At 40.1% G+C, this 23,278-nt stretch overlaps 1 protein-coding gene across 4 annotated transcripts in view; it reads left to right on the top strand.

Annotated features, from left to right (window-relative positions):
• The window catches only part of LOC122833769 (tensin-2-like), a 32,491-nt gene that overhangs the window by 7,180 nt on the left and 2,033 nt on the right, over positions 1–23,278 (top strand). For 2 of the 4 annotated variants that reach the window (XM_044121635.1, XM_044121633.1), the window contains 25 exons: positions 3,743–3,848; positions 4,009–4,046; positions 12,598–12,630; positions 12,718–12,767; positions 13,195–13,378; positions 13,465–13,515; positions 14,236–14,358; positions 14,456–14,520; positions 14,994–15,077; positions 15,162–15,274; positions 15,409–15,469; positions 15,710–15,785; positions 16,734–16,863; positions 17,447–17,512; positions 17,604–17,720; positions 17,810–19,219; positions 19,339–19,489; positions 19,596–20,458; positions 20,563–20,694; positions 21,122–21,214; positions 21,426–21,503; positions 21,605–21,682; positions 21,804–21,972; positions 22,203–22,271; positions 22,601–22,630. In XM_044121635.1, coding sequence (XP_043977570.1) covers positions 3,743–3,848; positions 4,009–4,046; positions 12,598–12,630; positions 12,718–12,767; positions 13,195–13,378; positions 13,465–13,515; positions 14,236–14,358; positions 14,456–14,520; positions 14,994–15,077; positions 15,162–15,274; positions 15,409–15,469; positions 15,710–15,785; positions 16,734–16,863; positions 17,447–17,512; positions 17,604–17,720; positions 17,810–19,219; positions 19,339–19,489; positions 19,596–20,458; positions 20,563–20,694; positions 21,122–21,214; positions 21,426–21,503; positions 21,605–21,682; positions 21,804–21,972; positions 22,203–22,271; positions 22,601–22,630 — 4,370 coding nt within the window. Of the gene's footprint in view, positions 1–3,742; positions 3,849–4,008; positions 4,047–6,301; positions 6,452–12,597; positions 12,631–12,717; positions 12,768–13,194; positions 13,379–13,464; positions 13,516–14,235; positions 14,359–14,455; positions 14,521–14,993; positions 15,078–15,161; positions 15,275–15,408; positions 15,470–15,709; positions 15,786–16,733; positions 16,864–17,446; positions 17,513–17,603; positions 17,721–17,809; positions 19,220–19,338; positions 19,490–19,595; positions 20,459–20,562; positions 20,695–21,121; positions 21,215–21,425; positions 21,504–21,604; positions 21,683–21,803; positions 21,973–22,202; positions 22,272–22,600; positions 22,631–23,278 lie in introns of those variants that run through there. The other 2 variants (XM_044121634.1, XM_044121636.1) reach the window with 2 other exon arrangements.

The following is a 23,278-nucleotide window of genomic DNA, read 5'->3' as shown; positions in this document are numbered from 1 at the left end:
AAGTACTTTTTTTTGTTATTGATGACCAGAAAAAGACTTTACTTAAAATCCCTCTAAGCCTATCTTTTCAAAATAAACTAGATTAATCTGGTCTGACAGATAGATCTCCATCGTGTCAAAAACAAATAGGACCAGGGTCGAAAAACAATCGAGGATGTAATCACAATTTTCTTTCTTAAGAGTCAGCTGCACTACAACAATTTGTCCACCAGGAGACGCTCTCGGCTCATCTTCAGCTGTGGCACAACAGTAGCTGAGTTAGAAAGTTGTAAAGGAAAGGGCTACTCCAAAATAAAAATAAGTGAAGACATTTTTCATCTAATTGTTTTATTTCGAGGAATAATTTGCATCTAATCAAAGTTTGTTGCCTCTGACAATATACTGTACATTATTGCAGAGACCTAAGGCTCAATTGACTTTTTTTGTGTCGATTTTGTTCTTGTTGAACTGAACTGCTATATTTAGCTAAATAATCAGAAAAAGAAAATAATAAACATATGAAAAATACATGTTTGTCGCCTGGTTGAAAGTTATGTTCACTGTTCAAAAAGACTTTATTTTTGTCTAATTAAATCTGATTAAATTTTTCCTGTTTAGGTCAGCCAGAGTTGCCAAAAATAATTTTAATATATGAAATAGCAGAATTAGAAATAAATATTTTATACACTTTTGCACCAGTCCTCCTTTACAGGAAAACACAAAGAACATGCTAATGTCACTCTCATACTTTATAGTAAGATTGGGGTTTTAAAGAATCATAGATTTCCCCTTTTTCACCCTAAATGTAACAAGACACTCTTTTTATTTCATTTAATCACAAGACGTGTCTCCAAAGGTCTGTTTCACTGTTTTATTTGTTTATTTTGTTTGTAAGTTTATGTTATAGGGACATAGACACAGTGATATAGACAAGCTGAGTGAGACATTATGGACAACATTAAAATGCTTCCTAGAATACAGCGGGGTGGTTGAAATTATTGAAACCTTTCACGGTTTTTGACTCTACACGCAGTGCCTGTAGCGGCCTTTAGTGGAGATTAAGAGTTACTGCAGTTTAGCCTGGTCTGTACAACAGTCTAAACTGCTGTTGTACAGAATTTGGGATAGCAAAACTAAAAGGCAATATTCTTGGCATTTTTTTATTTTAGCAGTTAAAGAAATGACATATTAAGACAGTATGCTGTATGCACGAGAAAAGCAACTGTTTTACTATTAAATACTTACAGTAAATTAATTACCAACTGAGGTGGGCTGTACACATCTGATCATTACATATGTTTGTTAGACTGTAATAAAATAGTAATTTTACACGCTTCGTTACTGTAGAACAGTGTACAGTGTTTGCTGCTCTGAACTTCTCCCACTCTGCCGCACACGCCACCATTTAGCATGCTATAACCCCACCTTCCTCCAGATTTTCCCTGACCCCTCCTCTGTTCCTGGAAAATTGTAAAGGTTTAATGTGCCTCACATGCTGACAAATGGCTTTACTCTGGTGGTTTAGAACACAACCTTATATAAACACCATCCCATTTCTTTTCACCAGGAAAGGTGGTTATTTGAAGAAAAGAGGAAAAAAAAAAACAAAGCTGTGCGTTATGACTCAGTGCCTTTAACTTTCCAGTTCATATTTTGTGTGGATTGATGTATTTTTAGGGGGGTTTTTTGTTATAATTTGTATTTTAAGCTTAGATAAGGCATAATACCACTTATTTATTTTGATAAAATGTTTCAGACAGTAATATTACAGAACCCTGAGTGTTTATATGTCTTGAGTTTATTCACATTTTGTCACTTTATAACCACAAATTTGTATGTATTAGACCAACACAAAATAGTGCATGTGAAGTGGAAAAAAAGTCACACCTTTCACCAACCAGAAAGCATATCATGGGATTGCATTCAGCTCTGTTTTACGGCAATATTCTGAAATAAAAAATAAATAAATAAAATTCAGTACGAACTAATTGCTCCCAAATCACTTATATGATATATAGAGTTTACCAGGGTGTAGTTTATTCCTGGTAAAATGCAGCTGATCTGTAAGGGTCGTTACACATCATGAGTAAACACACAAAAGAAAGATAAACTTCAAACCGACCTAGAGATGGTCGTCAACCCAAATTAGTTGCTTGGACAAGAAGAAACTGCCAGGAAGCCCAAGGTATTGTATATTGTATTCTCTTTGTAGTCAAAAGTCAGATTCTCTGAGTTTCCAGTCAGCAACATAACAATAGTGCTCCTTGAAGTAGTTATTATTCCAACTGTGAACGTTGGCTGCTGCCAGTCAACCCAGGGTTTGGTATGCAATATGGCTCCATGTGTATGGTGGTATGTATGTAGTAAGAGTTGATGGTATTAACTGTTTATTAGCATTTCTGGTGGTTTTTATCTAGTTTAGTCCCTGGCCTTCAGAATACTGTAGAATGCCAGCACACCCCTTTCGAGTTTGAATGTATAAAACATGGAGAATGTTGTCCTGCGATCAAGCAGTAGAAAATCCCACTGTCTTCTTGCAACTACGTCGATCTTGAAATGAATGTGACGCCATTCACAGCTCCTTGCTTTGGCTTCCTAGACAGAGACGTCTCTGCTCACAGGAATGCATCATCTTCCACAGCTCAGGTGGCAGAATTAATTTTTCAGGGTAAGGTGTTACCCTAAGTCAAATGAGATCTAAAACTAATATATTGGCCAACCTGGGAAACAATGAATATACCATTGCCAATTTGAAACATGGGGGTGGCAGCATCATGCTGTGGGAATGTCGTCCTTTAGCAGGGACAGGGAAGTTCATCAGGGAAATACAGTGAGATCATGAAGGCCAACGTGTTAGAAGCTGCAAAAATGGATTAGATCAAAGCCTGCGTGCAGTTTATCAGTTTTTAATGAAATAAAGCCGTTTTACATCATTTCATTTGGTTCACCACGCAAAATTCAAGTAAAATACTTCAAAGTTAGTGACTGTATTATGAGAAAATCAGAAAAAAAAAACTTTAAAGTGTGTGAATACTTTTGTAAGTCACTGTATATGAAACTGCATTCCAGAAATAGTCGATTCTGCTTCTGTCATATTTATGTTTTCCTTTGCCAACAGAAACTCCAAGTTTATATTTACACAGCTGCCAACATTGTCCAGGTTGCTCCCACCTTGTAATGTTGAACAAAGATCTTTGCTCAATATTGCGTCAGAGAAAACGTCACGCAACACGATTTGAAGGTAGATCTGAAAAAGGACAAGATGAGAAGAAACTTAATTTATACAATAAATGTGCTCAACAGTCACATTCAGCTTGCCTGTACAAATTCAAAACAGGGAAAAACATGGAAATGAGCAGCTGAACCTCCAGTGTTTCATCATGCGATCGGCCCACAGACCGAGACAGAATAAGAGCATTTTAGAAGACGGTGTGAGATGACAGGTACTCTTTTGTGGAGGATGCTGAGTTTACAGCAGGCTATCTGTGTGCATGCCAGTGTGTCGCTGAAACAGCACACATCCGTACTGACAACAGCACCGCAGGGGGACAATCTGAACCGAGACGTCCGAGGAAATGACAAGAAAACCGCCAAACCTCGGCTCGTCACGACATCGCGCGCTCACAGTGCACGTTGGGAGAGTTTTCGTGCTCTTTTCAGTTTGACATCACTGAAATAACGCTTTCCTCTCAGGAGCAGCATCTGTGTTTTCATGCATATGCTGCGTATTCTGCATTGGTGATCAGCCTTTGTGTTCCTCCAGCTCACCAAGCCAATGAGTCACGCCTTCACGGCGAAGAGCTTCAAAAAACGACGGGCGTGTGACGTGTGTGAGCAGAACGTTGACAACCCAGGAGTTTTCTGCAAGGGTGAGTCCACACACCTCTGTCAGATCAGGTGCAGCAGGTCCAGAGTCAGGCCTGACCAGCGGGGGATGCGGGCAGACAAGATCATCCTGGCTGTCTTTTTTTCATGGACTTCAAAATGGATTCCCAGAGTTAAAGCAGGTCCTCTTCTTATTGGTTGCAGAGTGCAAGATTGTGGTCCACAAGAAATGTGAAGCAAAGGTAAGACGGACATTCAACCCAAACAGTATGTTCAGTAAAATTTGATTTACACTGTAATAGTTAATGACTTTAAAATTATACTGACCATCATTTGCATTCACCATTTAAGAAAATCTGAGAAAATATCCCTTGCATAATAATTTTGAAAACGGTGCAGTAGTGCACACCCCAACAATTACTGCTGTTCAAACTCCAGCATCTGTGGAAAGGAAGTGACTTAACCTTTAATCCCTGTATGTTTAGAGCTGTTGTCCTGCTACTAGGTGAACCTCCTCCCTGGTTTCAGTTCTTTTGCAGCCTCTAACACTGTTTTCTGAAAAGTATCCTGACACCATGATGCTGCCACCGCCAAACTAACGCATGGACAATGTGCTAGTTTGCGTGTATGCCTAAAAAGTTAAGTCTTGTCTGACCAGAGTAACCTTACTTCACGTTTTTGCAGTTATGCAGCTGGTGGAAAAACCTTAAACAGCTTCTTTTCAGGCTTTTGTTTTTGACTTTACTATTTTAATTTATAATTCATGAAATTATGTTTCCGCCTCTTGAATTGTAAAAGCAGGTATTTTCTATATAGAAGTAGCAGAATTTACTTTAGTATTGAAAAGAGAAATAAATATATAGGAAAACATAAAATAGTTGATAGCATCTTTGAAATGCTAAGACACATTTGAGCAAAGGCTCTAATTTTTTTTACTTCATTTAGCAGAGACGTTGTTGATTGCTCTGAATAATATTGATCACACTTGAAGAAGATGCTGAGCAATGAATTAGTCTGATTTTAAAGCTGAATTGTTACTTGATGTTGGACCGGCCTATGTTACAGCTGATTCAGGCACGTCCTGAACAATTGGGTTTGTGTTTATTATTTCCACAATAAACACAAACCCACTTGTCCTCACATTTCAAATAAATGGGATGTAAAGAACCTATAAATAAAAGCAAATGCCTGAAAGTGGAAAACGTGTTGGAGACCCAGGGCTTTGGACAAAGAGTGGACTGTTTCATTTTAGGATGACATGTTTCCACTCTGTGAGACAAGCACTCCCTCTGTCCACAGCTTATGTCAAAACATTGGCAGCGGTCCCCTTACCCTCATGTGACAACAGCTCAGTATCACTCGCCACTGAGGTCGTGACCCCACCATAAGCAGGTTGCTGTTTGCCACTGTTCATGTTCGGCAGAACAAATAAAAAAAATACTCTTAGGAAGCTACATTCTTTCTGAGGTCTGACGCACACACACACACACACACCCACACACGCCCCCCCCCCCACACACACACACAAAAGGTTGTATTTGTACCCATTTTACAGATTTTCTCCATTAGCCTGAAAACATTAATAATCCACCTTATGGGAACAATGTTTATCTCCATAATCTTACTGCATATGTAAACTCTGTCAGTTCCCGTGCCTTACCAGCAAGCCTTAAAAATAGAAAGATCGCATCTATTATTTTCATCACACTTATGCCTCCGGTAACCACGGCAATAGGCAAAAACATTTCTCTGAGGCAGCAGCCAGGGAAGCATGGTTCCGCGGATGAGGGACGACTTCGTCACACAGGATGGTGATCAGTGTGGACAGGAGAAGTCAGAGTGGGTAAATATAGAAAATGACAGGAGTGCCACAGATGCTTGCTAGTGAGTGATTGTGGGGGTGGGAGGCAGCTGTGTAGGCGTGTGTGTTTGTGTGTGTGTGTTTGATCATTCCCATTTTGGGGTATTCATAAATAAAGAGGAACATTAGGTCAAGAGTGGAGACTGATGTCTGCTTCATGTCACGCCAAGTCCCTTTCTGTATAATTCATCTTCTTGTAACACTTTCAAATGCCACATTTTCATCTTTCTGCTTATTTTTTTTTTGTTATTGCTATTGTTAAAACTAAAATGTCTGAATTTTTTCTTTTGTTTCAATCTGGTAGGATTTCAGAATTTCTCCCCTATTTATCTTTGCCATTCATCCAAATACCAGATTACTCATGCTCTTCCTTCTGTCACTTCAGCTTCTCTTTTGTCATTTCTACTACCAGACCCTAAGGCTGCTGGAGAGGTCAGCAGACATCAGTGCACCGTGCACGGCAGCTCGCTGTCTGCATGCAGAATACCGAAGTAGCCCTGAGTGCACGAGCAAGCAACAGCACTCTCCCCGCTGACGCGCTCGGCCGTCTCTGCTTGTATGTCACAGACGCGGTGATAGGGTTTAATGCTACGCTGCGCGCTCTGCCTCCACACTCATAGTGTGTGTGTGTGCCTTATTATGAGGGTGGAAGATGAAGTGAGTTGGTGAGAGAGCGAGCAAAGCGTTTGTGTGCGCTAGAGGAGTGAGGCGGGCTGTGTGTCGACACAGTCCACACACAGGACCGCTCAGAGGCGGAGGGAAAGGACAGACGCTCCTCTGGAAGAGGTAAAACACACTCTGTGTTGTATTTATTTGAGTTTAGCTTCCCATGATGGGCACAGTAGCTGAAACTTCTTTTAGGTTTAATCTTTTTTTTATTATTTTTATATTTCTCTGCAGACTTTTCTCTGTTGTGTGTATTTTTTTTTTCTTATAAATATGTAGCCAGAGATCTCATAGTTTGATAAATATATGTATAAAAAAAGTGGATTTTGTTTGCTCCGATGAATTAAAAGCACTCCTCCGCTGGCCTGTAAGACATACACAGGTTTGAATTATTCATTCTCCCGAGTGAATTCATGACAGTTACTTTTTAATGAGACATTTATGAGGAAAATGGCACAGGACTGAGGTGGAATTCAAATTATAGAAGCTGGTTTGGATGCTGTGACCCCGAATGAACATCTTTGATACCTTTCACATTAAAGCTGCACAAAACAGTTTCTGTTGATGTCCGTCTGCGAATAAACATTCAGACGTCCTGGCTTACGCTAATTAATTTAGATATTAACATGCATGTTTAGTAGCTGCTAATTTAGTGATACATACCTACTCATCAGTTGACATTGTAATTAGGCAGCGTGTGTGCTTTTTTGTTGTTGTTGGGACTGGATATATATATATATATATATTTTAAATCCTGCAAAGATTTATTTTATATAGCTTTTTCTGCTGGCGGGTGAGGCCAAAGACATTTTCTTGAAAAACTATTCAAAAGCCATAAGCTTTTTTTTTTTATTATTATTTCAGCTCCCAGTATGATTTTGCCACAACCATGTTTTGTCATACGGATGCTTTTCAGAGTGATTTGCACGCAGGTCAAAAGGTAAAGAGTTTTCATCTTACAAGAGTAACTCCATATGTTTGCCACGGCCCCTATAAGTGCTACATTGAAACAAACCTTTAACAGCTGTCATTATACTGAGATTACATTAGACACAGGCAGAATCCGTTAATATGTGCTGCAATTTATAGGTGTAATGCTAGAAATTTGTGAAACAGTTCCAGAGGTGTAAATCCTGCAGAAAGGCCAGCTCTCATCCAAACGTTTTGTGTTTTACTCCCGTCTTCCGGGAGCCTCATTTTCCAACCTTTGCAGCCTTTCATGTGTCACCGCAGGGAGCCAGGTAAACACGCAGTCCTGTGCCAGCGCAGAGTGTCACTGCACATTAGTGGAAAGCCAAAAACACAAATGGTAAAGACAGGCCGAAGCGGATGTCGGAAAGAAACAAAAATATCCTTCGCGATGAATATCTCTGTGAAATAACGGCGGCTTATCGCAGTCGCTTTATTATTGCTTTTTGTAATAATCACTGACATCACGAGCCGCATGCAGATAATTATCACGCTTAATTTAACTTTACTGCTCTCCCTCACCCTGGCAACGGCTGAGTATCACAGGCCACAAGTGTGGATGCATCCCTCAAATGTTTACACTGACCCTCTACTTTTCATTTCCTGAGATAAGCCGGTTAATATTCCGGGAATTAGGCCATTCCCCATTGATGCAGAACATTCTAAACGGGCTAAGTCTTTAAGAATGTCATCTGAAACGCATTTCATGTGCTTTGTATGGACGTGAGAGTTGTTTCATTTTAATTGTCCAGGTGCTAAACGTTCTTGACCAAAAAGGGCAGCTAGGCCAACTAAGGACAGTGATTTACCACAGCCATAAACTGGTTACATGGCACATGGTACAAATCCACTTAGAAGTGTTGCCATAATTACAACAAAGAAGGTGAGTGGATTTGTGAGATGACTGACATCCAAATAGTCAAACTAAGCTTTCAAGTCTTTTGAGATGGATTCTATTTAGTCTAAAATAAGAAGCCTTATTAAAATAGCGCTGTTAAATCTGTGTGAGACTCACGAGGCATGTTCAGCTGTTGACATCTTTCTCCCACTCAAAACTCTCCCTTGTTTTCTCTCTCTCTGTTTTCCTCCCTAACCCCCATTTCCTCTCCCATCTCTTTTCCCGATACGATCCCCCTATCTTTCTATCCCCCTTATGGTTTGGTTTTGTTTGAGCTCCCACTCCTCCACTCTGACGAGCTCTGGCTCCGTGTGGCGATATTTATCAGGCCGGTGTTTGTCATCTAACGTTGTCTGAATGGGTGATGGGAGGGATAAGAGGACCTGCTTGAAGCACTGTAAGCAGTGGCATAGATGAATGAAAGAAGAAGAGAAGCTTAAAGGGGGCGGAGGAGTGATAACTTGGGAATAAATGATGAAAGCAGAAAGATAAAATGCAGAGATGAATGACATGTGCCTTCAAGAAATTATTCCAGCCACTCCTAAAATTTCCCTGAGCTAAACTTGGACTTTCTGTATGTTTTTTTTTTTTTTTTTTTTTTTTAAAGGGACTTTGTTTTAGCTTTTCATGAGTCTATGGAATTTGGAAGGAGCTGTGGTCATTTTCCCTCATACTGACAGGACGGCTTACTCACTTCTCCCTCTTTCCAGTGAGAGATGTCAGCTCAGAGAGAAACGCCTGATGCCCAAGTCTCCAACATTCACATGTAGATCCCACCTCCACTGGTCTGACAGAGCCATGTGTTTGGATTTGCTTTCTCTGAAAACACAAAGCAAGACATGGCAGTCATCAGGCGGACGCATATTATGTCGTTAAGGTCTTGATATTGCGAGTGCTTAACAATCGACTGTAGTCAAGTAGACCATGACAAAATGTTGGGTTGTTTTCCTTTGCTAATCCTGTGAGGAAAATGGACCAATCCATACCTGAGAAAACTGATGCATTATAGGTTTGACGCAACATTGTGGGTTTGGTTTTGAAACCCTCAATAAATGGGTTTATTAATTGACATTAGGCTGACAAAACAGCCTACATTAGTAAGTAAGATTTATTTGGGTGACACTCAATATTTGTTTCCTTCCACCCATTCATTTTGTAATTAATACTTGTAAGGTTGCTTTGCGTCCATCGTCATCAGTCAACAGATAAGAGGCAGAGTACGACCTGCACAATTCAACAATCTGCTAGATAAATAATATTCACACACACCTGATAGCATTTTGCCTGTGTTTGGAAAGTGGAACACTGAAAGAGTACCTGGAATCCACAGAACCTTCTCACTGTGAGGCAAAGGGGCTAAAAATGATCACAAGTGGAGTTTTTATTTTTTTTTATTTTCTTATTCTAACTACAGTTAAAATGATAAAATTTAAAGAAAAACAAAACAAGCTCCCAATGTTTAAGGAGATTTACATTTAGATAAAAAGATGAATACTTTTACTTGCGTTGCATTGGTACTCAAAAGTCAGAATTTTAGAAATTTGAAAGAAATTAGGTCAAGGTTGTAAAACTTAAGAGACTGAATGTACCAAATATGGTGAAATATATCAGTAGTTTGCCTCACATTTAATGTTTAGACTCATTCAGACTCGCATCAGTCCAGATCCGACTTCTGATGGAACTGAAATTAATCACTTGGTACATTTATTATGCAGAGATGAGAACATTTCTTAAAATAAAGTACTTGTCTTGTCTTTTAAGTACTTGTCTAGTAGACTAAACTACTGGAGAAAGAAATATCTCAGTTCAGAGTAACTCAGAAAATCTGCATCGTTACAGTTTCTACTGAATGAATGAAAAGTTTCTTTCTGGAAGAATAAGTAAAGTCGAACCACAGGACCCACCAGCCAGTCCACCAACATTTATTCTGCTCCTGATGGAGGGAGGGATGGAGTGCTGTCACTGGCACCTTAGTAAATGCTAACTTATGAACAAGACAAACTGAACCAGATGGCCCGAGTCCCGTTGGCTCCAGCATGCATTAATGAAGACCCTGCGGCTGGCAGAGCTACCAAGCACACACGCATTGCCCTGCATGTTTCTGTGTGTTTGTGGACCTCTGCCAACTAACTCTGACATCCTGTTGCAAATTGCTTCCTGTTGACGTTGGTGTCCTGCTCTTCTGCCTGAATTCTGCTTCTCCGTGGTCTCTGCCTCTAAGGGCCACCATTTTTAAATTTTTTTTTACTATATGTGTATCTGCGTGTTTACGTTTGGATTTTTACATGGGTACATTTGTTTGTTTTGTCTGTCTCCCTGCTGTTCCTCAATTTATTCTGTCAATTACCATTATTAAACCTGTAAATTATCCCCCATGGCTTGATCACAGTGTTTATTCATTTGGGTTCATGTGGATGATCTGCCCATCTGTGCCTAGAGACATGAAGGTATTAAAGTTGAGGTTTTTGGTTTATGTTGTACAACAATCAGTAAATAAAAAAACAAACAAAGGAGTATCACAACTGTAGATATTTCTTAAATTTATTGAACGAAATACCACAGATTCCTCCTTCATTCTCACACCACCTCTCATTGCTGTGTACAGTTCTAGTGGCAGGGTGAAGAAATTCCTGTCTTGTGTTCAATATTTATGCCACTTGTTCAAATTTTAATAGATGCATGATGGTAGTTTCTTTGCCTTTATGCATTTGGTATTGCTAGAATTTCAACTTGAATGGGTGCTGCAGAACAATGTCTCCTATACTGCTCACGCAAGTAGCCTAAACCACTGACACGAGACAGGATGGATCCACATGCTCACATTGTTTACACCAAATTCTGACATACCATCTGAATATTGCAGCTAAAATTGAGACTCATGAATTCAGTCCACTAATTCTGCGCAGCCTGTGTGAACTCTGGTCTCATTTTTAATGTTTTTTTTTTATTGTAGCCTCATTCTGCATCCGATGCACCGTGGTTGTATTTTGCCCTCCTTTTCTGCCCAGACTTCTCTGACTTCTGACATCAGCAAGGCCTTTTTACCCACACAACTGCAGCTCATTTTCTGCTGTAATCCCAGTAGATTAGTAGCTTCTGAAATACTCAAGATGGCTGTGAAACCATGCCACTTTCAAAGTCACTTGAATCCCCTTTTCTTCCATTATAATGCTTGGGCATCTTCACCTTGTCTAGACTTACTACATTTATTCAGTTGATGCCATGTGATTGGCACTTTTTTGCTGTTTCTTCTATCAATCAATTAAACAAGTGTTCCTAATAAAATGCTAAGTATCTTATCCCCATTCCCCTTAAAATGGGGGATGTGAGCCTAATTTATTACAACCAATCAGGTTACTTAGTAAGGTCTTGCAGTGGCCAATGGGACGTCTCCTTTTTATCAACATTTTCTCCTGTTGCTTTAGTTGTAAATCTCTGCTGTTGTCAAGAACTTGACTTGTCTCTTTTAGTTGACACCTGTCAGTGTTTGCCACCATTTAACCTTCACTGTTTGGCTTTCCTGAGACGCCACTGAGTGCGGCTCAGCTGTTCGTCTAATTGTTCAAGAGGTCAAAAGTTTATAAGCTGATCTGTCGTCACAATTTTCTGACTCAAAGTGTAGAGCTGAGTAGAAATAGCAAATTTTATATTTTAAATACTTTCGCAGTGGCGTATGGGTTTATACCAGTTAGCTGGGATTTCAGTATGACCGGTTCAGGACAAAAGAGGCACCACTGTGGAGTTTTTTTGGTGTTGTTATTGTGCCCTTTACAAAGGGCCTCAGCTTCCCTGTGTGTGATTTTGATTGTGTGTTTGCCTTATGTTTTAGTTATTGCCGAGTCATCAGAAGCGTTGAAGGACTGCACAACACATGTACAGACTTTCTGCAGCAATAAATCCCTATACCATCTTTTTATAGGATGAGTAAAGATATAAGCTTTTATTTTAAACTTTTGATATATTTCCCATTCTCCATTCATTCTTTATGACAAACTGTACAAAGTTAAGAGAAAAGGGTAATTGAAGTCTCTGAATGTGTTTTCAGCTGCTTCTGAGAGAGGATCAACATCTTTACATATTGCTAAGTTTATTTCTTAATTGACGGTTTCTCACAATTTTTTTTTCTGTCATGAGAGATTTCAATATTTATGCCAAAGCTCCTTCCAGCCATCTGCTGGAGATGACAGTGGAGGAATGAATTTTACTATCCTCCTCATCAGCTTATGTCCTTCTGTCTCGTTCCACAGTTGTTTTCCATTCCTTCTCGTTGCTGGAGTGGAGCCAAGCGCGTTAAATCAAACAAATGACGAGATAATGAACTAATTTATTCCCAGTCTGCGGGAAGGGGAGCATTTGTTTACTCCTGCAGAATCTAACCATATGCTTCCTTTCTTCTCAGGTGCTCACCACCTGCATCCCCGTGCCAGATCTGGTATGTTAGTGCAAATTTTAATATTTAATTGTGCTTCATTTTGTTTCATTGCAGCAGTGTACTGCTCCTTTCTGTCTTCTTTTTCAGCACAGCTCCACAAAGTCCGTATCACAGAAGAAGAGAGGCTCCTTACCAAGGTAGCAAAAAACTTAAAAGCCCCTCGACATGCAGAGGGACCAGTGTGGGTATTTTTGTAGTTATGAAAGCAGATGTGCAGTGGCCCTCAAAGGTATACAGATAGCTTTGATAAAGCATGTTCATACTTTTTCTACTTTGACATTATCCAGTGCAATTCCACTTATTTGGATTTGTGGACTCTGTAGCCCAGGCAAATAGAGAATACATGAGATTTTTGTTGCTTAAGGAACACAAGCTGTACTTGTTGGAAGTTCTTGCTGCTCTCTCAGCGTTGCTCCAGGCCTTTTACTATCTTCCCTTTCCAGTTTCAGCCTCGTCTTTTCCTCAAGTTTAGAAAAATGTCTAGTTTTAACAATGTTAGAACTTAAACGTCATTGATTTGTCTGTTTCTGATGCCCTCTAACAGTGGATTTTCTATCTTTCCAGGAGGAAAGGCGTTGAAGAGGTGATGGAACATGTGATGGAGGGGCACTACGACTTCGATCTCACTTACATCACAGAGAGAATCATCTCTGTCTTCTTCGTGCCAGACCTGGAGGAGCAGAGGTACCGGCAAAACCTGCAGGAGGTGGCATCCATGCTCAAATCTAAGCACCAGGACAAGTTTCTGGTTAGTCTAATCTACTGATATAAAGAAAGAAAGAGCTAACCCCTGACCAGTTACTGATATTTGTACATGCTTCTGGGTTTATCTAGCTTCTGAATTTATCAGAAAAGAGACATGACATCACCAGACTTAACCCCAAGGTAAGAGTATTTCCTCCTGAATTTGGTGGTAGGTGCTATTTAAGCAGCAAAGGTTCTCGCAGAAGTTTACATAGCCTCTGAACGTGATCGCATTCTGTTTTGTGAAGACACAAGAAACAGGATCTGGTGTGTCAACAGGTTTGTGGATATTTGTGCAGTGGAAGGAAAATGAATGAATTGTTTCAAGGCAGAGGACACTATTCAGAAAAGCAGAAAAGAGGCTGATGGCAAATGCACCAACACTGCACAACAACCTGAACACACCGTTCTCAGGATGGACCGGACGCCGGTCAGAGCTGATGAGAAGACTGAGGGAAAATCTTTTAGAGTCAACAAAAGACTTGAGACTGGGTTGGAGATGTTCTTTCTAGTAGAACTGCTCTTAAACAAACATCCAGCGCTTCAACAGAATGACTCAGCAAAAAGGTGTCTTGAGACAACATATGTACACTAACCTTTTCATAATTTATTCTGCAGAGACTGTGAAACCATGAAAAATATTATTTCTAGTTTAAAATCACGCAAAACTGAAATCTAACTAAAGAATTTTGAAGGTTTTAGCTGCAACCAGACAAACTGTTAAAAAGTTTGAGGGATAACAAAATTGTGTGACATACTTTTTATTTGATTTATGTTACTCTATGAGCTGGTAATACTTGGTTTTGCATCAGTAAAAAGATATGTAATAATTCTAAACATAAGTCTTCCTCTGACGCCCAGGTGCAGGATTATGCTTGGCCTGATCTGCACGCCCCTCCACTGGACAGGATTTGTGCCATTTGTAAGGCCATGGAGATGTGGCTGACCTCTGACCCTCACAACGTAGTGGTTCTCCACTGCAAAGTTGGTGCAGCACAAAGACACTTTGGCTAATATGTTGTGAAAGACGTAAGAGAGTGAATAATCTAATTTGCTGCTCTTTTTGTCTTTGCTCTCACAGGGAAACAAAGGAAAGACAGGGGTGATAGTGGCAGCTTACATGCACTACAGCAAGATATCAGCTGGGTAATGTGCAATATTACAAGCTGCTGAGACACATAATTAAAGCACTCTCCAGTTTTTGTAAAGCTTTGACCTGCTGGCACTGATTTGACCCTGTTCAGATTTCCCATTAACGTAAGAAGATATAAGAGCAGCATTTAAAATTTCTCTAGATTTCTTTCATGAGTGGTCATAGATATTAATCTTCGGACCAGAGGTGATATAACACTGTGTATGTAAGGTGTAGTTTACTCTGAAACGAGTTTTTAAAAGAGAAAGATAAACTAACTAAAGAGTTTTACTTTTTAAACTGTCTTTATCATCTTTACTGGTCTTGAGATTTGGACAGCTAGCATGGTGAGCAGAATGTAGATGCTCACCTTCAATCTCCAATCTCTTTTGATGTTCTCTTTGTAACTTTAATCAGCACACCTTACCGACACTGTTTTTTCCGTGTTTGCCTCTATTTAAACCAGCTGTTTTTCTTGTGTCCACAGAGCAGACCAGGCTCTCACCACGTTGGCCATGAGGAAGTTCTGTGAAGACAAAGTTTCGTCCTCCTTGCTGCCCTCTCAGAGCAGGTCTGACATTCATGATTCGCCGCAGATTACATCGCCTTCCTAATCTCATTTTCGCTCTCGTCTCACATCATCTCTCTTTAACAGGTACATCTACTATTTCAGCAGCTTGCTGTCGGGTTCCATCAAAATGAACAGCAGTCCTCTGTTCCTTCATCAGATCCTTGTTCCCTCATTACCAAACTTCCAGTCAGGAGGAGGTCAGCTTCTGCTCTGCTGCAGTTTTGTTGTTATTATAAGGGCAGAACAATAAATAAACAGTGTTTTAAGTTTTAAATGTAAAACAAAGTGAAGCCTTCCCCAGCAATGTTTTTCCCCACAACTTTTCTTGCAGGTTTTTATCCTTTTCTGAAAATTTACCAGTCCTTACAACTGGCTTACACCTCCGGAGTCTAGTAAGTATTTTTGCAATATCTCAATGACCTCTCACCTCCTATGGGTGAATATGTTTTCCTTCCCTGAGTCCCCTCAACAGGTGCTCACTCTGCATGTATCTGTCTGTGTTTAAGTGAAGCCTGGTCTGTGGTTACATTAAATAAAGTAGTGGTTACCTGTGTTTTATGCCTCTGAAACATGTTGTTTTATGTATGTTTTAACCAAATCTACCTGTTTTTGTTATTTTCACATGCTCACAGTGATCCTCAGAGCTCTAGAGCAAGAAAACTGTGTGTGACTATGGAGCCAGCTCTACTATTAAAGGGTGACATTATGGTAAGTTTTGTCTGATTAAGATCCTTTTTTGTTTTTACTGAACCCAAAAATTTTGCTTGATTTAAATCCCATTTGCAATCACATGTACGTATGATGCTTTACAAAAAGTATGAGTGCCTCGTGAGCTTTTAAATATTTTGTAATGTTACAGATCCAAGCTTCAATTTATCCCATTGGGATTTTACGAGACAGAACAACACAAATTAGTGCATGTTAGTGAAGTGGAAAGAAAGTTATAGATTGTTTTCAAATGCTTCAACAATTAAAAATGTGAAAAGGTGTTTTGTATTATATTTATATTCTACCCCCATTTACTCAGTAAGCTCCAAATAAAATTCAGTTTGATCTAAGAAAAGTAATTGGATTACTAAAGAGAGTTTGTCTAAGAAGTTGCTCTGGTTGAATGAGACTAAGATGTTACCTTTTGGCCTTCTTTCTCAACACTATGTGTGGTGAACAATAATATTGCAAATAACAATGCACATCTCCCTGAACACACCCCATCAATACTGAAACACAGCGGTAAACACGCAGTGCTGTGAGATGTTTTCTCGAGCATTGAGAAGGAAGCTGATGGGAGGATGGATGGACCTGTACACAGGATACATCTAGAATCCTCCAGCATGTCTCACTGAGTGGGTTAAAACATTACAGCAGCAGCAGCCACCTAAAACAATAAGTATACCTCATTTAAACTGACATATTTTAAATTTGAGATTTTCCACCTGAAATTATCCTCAATTTCTGCTCTCCTGCCTCCTTATGTCTATCTATTTCTTGTTTTGTGCTGTTTGTTTCTTTATCTTTTTATGTATGTATATTTATATTGTGTGTTGTGTATGTGTATATAACCTGCACTGTAACTCGAGTCAAGCACGGTCTCAATCTCGTTGTAATCTGTTGATGACAATGACAAATAAATCTTATCTTATCTTATCTTATCTTTAGGTGAAGTGCTACCACCGACGGAGCCGAGCAGCTGAGAGGGAGGTTGTGTTCAGAGTCCAGTTCCACACCTGCACAGTTCACGGAGCACAGCTGTGGTTTGGAAAGACGGAACTAGACCTGGCCTGCACAGGTATAAGAGATGCTCCCAGGAGCATGCTAAGAATATTCAGCATCTCTGCAACACTAAAATGTTTTGATACATATTACAAATGAACAAATAGCAGTCCTGTTGTGCAATTGTGCTGCTAACTTGATGACATGAATCAAGAGCCACTTTCTCCTCTGACCATTGTAGTGTTAGAGTGTACCCTAAAGCAAATAGCAAACAATGATGTCAGCTTAGTTGACAGAAATGCTTACACTTGGAACCTTTTAGTCGCAGTGTCATAGAAGTCCCTCAGTGTTGTATGCAGAACATGTATATAGTATGATTTATAGAATAATATTGCCCACAGTGAGACTTCAATTTCAAAAACAAAGCTTGTTTCAGATGATAGGTGTCACTCATGTGTTCTCCTGTATTTATTAAAACCGTTCTCATTCTTTCCGCTCTTTCTGTTTCTATTCTAAAAAGAGTAAAAGCAGCATTTATTTATTTATTAAGTTTGTTTTTTCTGCTTCATAGATCTCACCCTCTGGTTGACATTTCTCTCACTCTCTGCGGTTATGCTCTGGATATTTTAGTCTCCGTCTTTGTTCTCATCTTTCTGCAGATGACAGATTCCCTCCAGATGCTACAGTGGAGTTAATCTTCGCAAACAGTCCAGAAAAACTCAAAGGTATTTTCATCTTTCTGTCTATTACTACACATATTTGTATATTAAATTGTGGTTTGTGTTTCACTTTTTTTCAATAAATATGCTTTAAAAGGTCGAGAATACAGCAAAAACGACTCTTATGTTAAAGTAGACTACAAAACGTCAGACCCAGTGGTCAAATGGGATTCCTATGAAAACTTAAATCTTCACCATGAAGACAGCATGGAAAGTAAGAAACATTCAAACTGTAACAGACTCAAAACCTGATATAAAAATCAAAGGTAACATAAGTTATGTTTGTCTTTACCATTCCATCAGATATCGCTCACACAAGAGGCCCTTTAGACGGCAGCTTGTATGCACAAGTGAGGAAGCGACGTGGACCAGGTGCAACTTCCTCAGCTGCTTCGCCAAATGGATGCCTTACTAGCAGCCCAACTGTGAAACCCCAGACCCAGTCTGCCTCCGGACCACAACCATTCACATTCAGTTGTAGTCCCAGAGGCTCTGCAGTCTCTTCAGACCAACTGAGTGAAACATCTCTGTCGATTAACTGTTCTGAGAGAGAAGACCCTGAGTGCCCACTGAGGAAAGAAGATGTGGAAGATAAGGCAAAGGAGAAGAGGAGACAGAGAGAGAGGGATAGAGAAACAGCAATTTTGGATGATGGAGACCCTTCAAGTCCAGGTGTTATGAGACAAGAGCAGTCCTGCTGTGGTCAAGCAGCTACAAGATGTACTGATACAGGGTGGGAGAGGGACAGAGATCTCTGTCTTCCTGGTGGTCGATTTGTTGGACATTGTAACAGCATTAAAAAGCATCCAAAAAGCCAAACACTGCCAGCCCTACCCTCCAAATCTATGTCTCCTCCTCCCCATTCAGCCATTATGGAGCTCTGCCATCGCCATAGCACTCATCCTGTAGCTGAGTTAACATGGGACCGTCCAATCCATCCTCCATCCCTGCCCTGCCTCAACAGGTCATGCTACCCTTACACAACCCCAGAACATGCCCTCGATCACAGTCACACTTTGCCTGCTTCAAACAGATGCTACCCTGGAGAGGAATGTCACCTCTTACACTATCCCGACCATGGATCAAGCTCTCACCCCTCCCTCCAACCACAGCCTGGAAGCCCTTACAGAGAAGTTTTCGTCAGTTCACCCAAATCTTCCTCCTATTGCCACTGTCAGGACTGCTCCAGCAGGCGAGAACATCCAGCAACTTCAGCTAAAGTGTTTCAACAACTGCACTCAGACCAAGCTGAAAACACACACTGGCCAAAAGGAGCAGGGGTACAACGACCAAGAGAGGCACCTCTACTTTGGGAAACAGAAAGGTCATGGGAGCTGACAAGAGAAGCAGAACTCTGGCAATGCAAGTCACCGCTGCCGGCATTTCATCTCTACCATCCTACTTTGGACCAGGTCTCAAACCTAGAGCAGCCTAGATTTGCTATTGCACAGGATCAAAACTACCCCACTCCTCAGTCTTTGATGGATGTAAGGGATGGAGCCAGCAGTGGGTACCACACCCCTCTACAGCCCCGACACTCATGCCCCTGTGCTCCCTATCAGTCTTCTCCATCTGAAAGCCGGGGTTATGCCTCAGGATATCACTCTGGATCAGCATCACCTATGCCAGCAAGTAGCCCATCTCCAGGAAGGGGAAGGCTGCCTGATATTCCTTTGGGATTCAGAGAGCAGTCACACACTGAGCAGCACAAAGGTGAATATTTAATTGTTAGGAGTTTGATATCTTTCTATTGAATTTAGCCTGCATTGTTGGTTCTAGTAGTATTTTCTATATTTCATGTGTTTCACAATTTAAAATCTCTCCTGTCAAAGTGGAAAAAGCAAAGACTGTTGCAGAAGATGATATACCTCAAGACTCAGAGAGTAAATCTGATGTTCGCTGTCAGTCAAGCACCCCTGGAGGGGACTCTGATCATGACTACACAGTTATTGGCAGCAGCAGCCCAACTCACACAGAAGACAGGTTGGTAAATCTTTTGTTTAGATATTTTCTGACACTGGTAATGAAGTTCCATGTCTTTAGATATGTATAAATGCTCAATTTGTCCCATATTTTGCTTTTTTATTAGTGCAAATGCTGATAGCGCCATTCAAAACCTTGAGGCTGAGACCCATTTGGAGTCTGACCCAAATACAAGCAAACCTGTCCCACCACTATCAAACGAACAAACCCAGAATTCAACGATATCTTCAAATACTTCAAAAACATCAACAGAACCTTTTCTGAAAGGTGATAATGAGCTTGCAGTTGCTGAGATCAAAGGAAGTTCGGATGAAAAGACCAAATCAAACATTTCAAACTATGCCACTGTCATCATCCCTCCAGTTCAAGTTCAACTCAATGGGACTGCCCTTCCAGTAAATCTTTCATCTGACTGCAATAAAAGCTTGAACATGAATCCCTCTAACAATCTAAGTTCTAGTCTTTCCTCTCCTACCTCTTATATTCCCATCGGCTCTCCAGATAAACAGTCTTCTCCTCAGCACTTCAGCTCTGCTAATGACAAAGCAGGACAAAGACTTATCCCAGACCAAGACATCTCAGCAGACACTAAACCCCCTTCACCTGTGCCAGATGGATACCATACACCCACCTTTCCCCTTGCCTCCTACTATTACTCATTGCTAAATGTTCCTCATGTGCCATACACTGGGTACACTGCCGTAACAATCCCCGCCATCCAACCACCACTTCCCGAGAAAAAACGATTTTCCTCCACAGCAGTATCCCCAAATGGACATATTGCTTTACTCCACACTTCCTCGTGTCCTTCACCAGTGCACCATGTTACCTTTTCTCCTGCTGTGGGAGAGCAAAGAAGGGAATCGACACAACACATCTACGTAGAAGAGGCAGAGACAAGGGTCAATTCTAAGTTTGTTCAGGACAGCTCCAAATATTGGTACAAACCAGGCATCTCCAGAGACCAAGGTAAGGATCACAAAGATCAGAGAAAGTACTATTTTCAAAGAACCTATAAATAGTGTGGTAAGGAAAAAGTTTACCAGGTCACTGATTTGTCTTTTCTACGACAGCCATAGCTGTGTTGAAGGACAAGGAGCCAGGGGCTTTCCTCATTAGAGACAGTAACTCATTCCAGGGGGCTTATGGCCTCGCTCTTAAGGTGGCCACTCCTCCTCCCAATGCCAACATCACTGGAAACAAAGGTACTCTTTCCACACTTTCTTTGCACATTAAGTATGCATGTATTTCTCTACTTTATATAATTACACATAAAGTCTATTGGTCTGTCTTTGCTGAAAACGTCATCTACCCAAAGAACAATATCCAGATTATAAGCAGCTGGTTTAAGCCTTTGTAGGGCTGGACTCAGATAGGCAGAAGACAAGGGATGGATGACTAGACTAAAACTAACAAGAGAGTGAGAGAGAAGTTGCACGTCCTTTTTGACATCTAATTTATTCATGATAACATCATGCTGCATGACCTGTTTTTGTCAGTCCATTTCTTCTTGTCCCTTACAATAGTGTATATCAGACAGGTCTGAAGTTGATCTAGCTGGTGAATACCACACACACTCCTGACAGCATGACAGTCTGTCTTATTTTTTCCTCTTTTTCTCTTGTTTCACAGGGGACCCTGTGGAACAGCTGGTAAGACACTTCCTCATCGAGACAGGGCCACGGGGAGTGAAGATCAAGGGCTGTCAGAATGAGTCCTACTTCGGTCAGTTATTTTGTAGATCTGACTGTATTATGCTTAACATATTCTGTTTCTTTATTAGCCATAAAGCTGATTAGTTAAACCTATAAGCCTTTAGGTGTTGTTATTTAATTAGTGCCCCATCGAGCTGCCTGTATTCATTGTTTTAATCTCTTCAGATCTTTCACTGCTGTGAAAGCTGTTTGTTTCTTTTGTTCTTCTCCCTTTGTCTCAGGAAGCCTATCTGCTCTAGTGTACCAACATTCAATAACTCCCATCTCTCTGCCATGTGCCCTCCGCATCCCAGACAAAGGTAGTATTTTCAAGCACAAATCTAGGTATATTTCATAAATCTGCTATGAATGATGCAACAATTTGTTTTTGGTAAAGTAGCTACAGTCTACCATATTTCAGATTTGGTTGGGGACCTTCAAGAGATGCAAAGTGCAACAAATACTAGTACTGCTGCTGACCTCCTTAAACAAGGAGCAGGTACAATATAGACTTATTCATTGCACGTTGGAGTCTGAGTGTTTTGTCTTCGTACATCTAAAACTGCTCAAGATGTATGTTTGACCTCACGTATATCATTTGCATTTTTACACTGATTAAGCATGCAACGTGCTCTACCTGAATTCGGTGGAAACAGAGTCGTTAACTGGGCCAGAGGCTGTTTCCAAGGCGATCAAGTGTACAAAGGCTCTAAATCCACGCCCAGTTCCAACAGTGGTCCACTTCAAAGTGTCTTCACAAGGGATCACCCTGACTGACAGTAAAAGAAGGTACTTTTTACATAGTGAAAACTTTTCACATTATCAGTTTGATTAAAAACCAGCAAAGAAATCTAAGACATGTGTCATGACAAGCTGTCCTGATAAAATGTTTTTGCCTCCGAGATTGATACTACATTCTAATTCTTTGAATTCCAATGAAGACATCCCTAGCAAACACACATAATCCTGATGCAAATGCCAAAAAGAGACTTGTCATGTTTTCTTTGTTGTCTGTGCAGAGTATTCTTTAGGCGGCATTACCCAATCAGCAGTGTCACTTTCAGCAGTCTGGACCCACAAAATCAGAGGTTTGAAAAAGCAAACACACACTGCCACTGCATTTTGTGAAAACAAAACAGGTATCAGATCGCATCTCTATATGCAGTTGTTTACGTCTGCTGTCTTTAATGAATGTCATAACAAAAGTGCCCTTGCTGCTGATGTAAAAGATGCTTTCTGTATAATTTAAATTTTACAAAAACAAAATCTACTTTCGAGCGGCTTTTCTGTGGTTTCACTATGAAATATACGTACATAAACTCTAAATTCTAACAAGTGCTTTTAGAAACTGCCTTCTTTTTTGTGTTTTTCATGTACCTGGATGTTTTGTCTGTGTCCCTGTGTGTCCTTGCTTCAGGTGGACTAATTCTGATAGCACATCAAGCAAGTAAGTGCTTGTGTTATGTTGTGTGGGTTTTTTTTGTTGTTGTTGTTGTTGTTTTGTGTTTTGCTGTTGCAGTCTGTGTTTGTAAGTTTTGCATGTCTTTTTGCTTCAATCAATTCTGAAAATAAATGTTGTTTTCTATCAGTTAGACAGACGAGGGAAACAAAATCTGTGTGTGAAAGCATGTATTTGCATTTATAACAGCAAAACTTACTCACAATAGTATGCATTTGTTATTTTACTTTGAAGTAATTTGAAATGCCTCATCAAAGGGGATAGTGTATACAGAATATTCAAATAATTAATGGCTCACCATTCCAAGAAGACATACATTTCTCTTGATATGCTAAGTATATAAGCACTCTTTAAAATTAAACCGCTAAAGTGTGAAAACACAAAGCTGAAAAATACATATCAGTTGTTTAACAATTTCCCTTTTTGTCAGGACAATATTTATAGGACTATAAATATTATTCTAATTAAAACACACTTTTGACTGTTCTGTTTTTTACCAATAGATAAAGCAAATCAAGTAAAGTCCCTGTAACAAAATAGAGACAGGAATAGTCAAAACAAAATAACATTAAAAGAAAGTAAAACCGATGATAAATCAATGGTTTATTAAGACTATATACAACGCTAGAAAAAATT

Source organism: Gambusia affinis, linkage group LG07, assembly GCF_019740435.1.
Source record: "Gambusia affinis linkage group LG07, SWU_Gaff_1.0, whole genome shotgun sequence".
Lineage (NCBI taxonomy): Eukaryota > Metazoa > Chordata > Actinopteri > Cyprinodontiformes > Poeciliidae > Gambusia > Gambusia affinis.
Note: the sequence above shows the minus strand (reverse complement) of the source record. Positions and strands in the feature narration are given on the sequence as shown.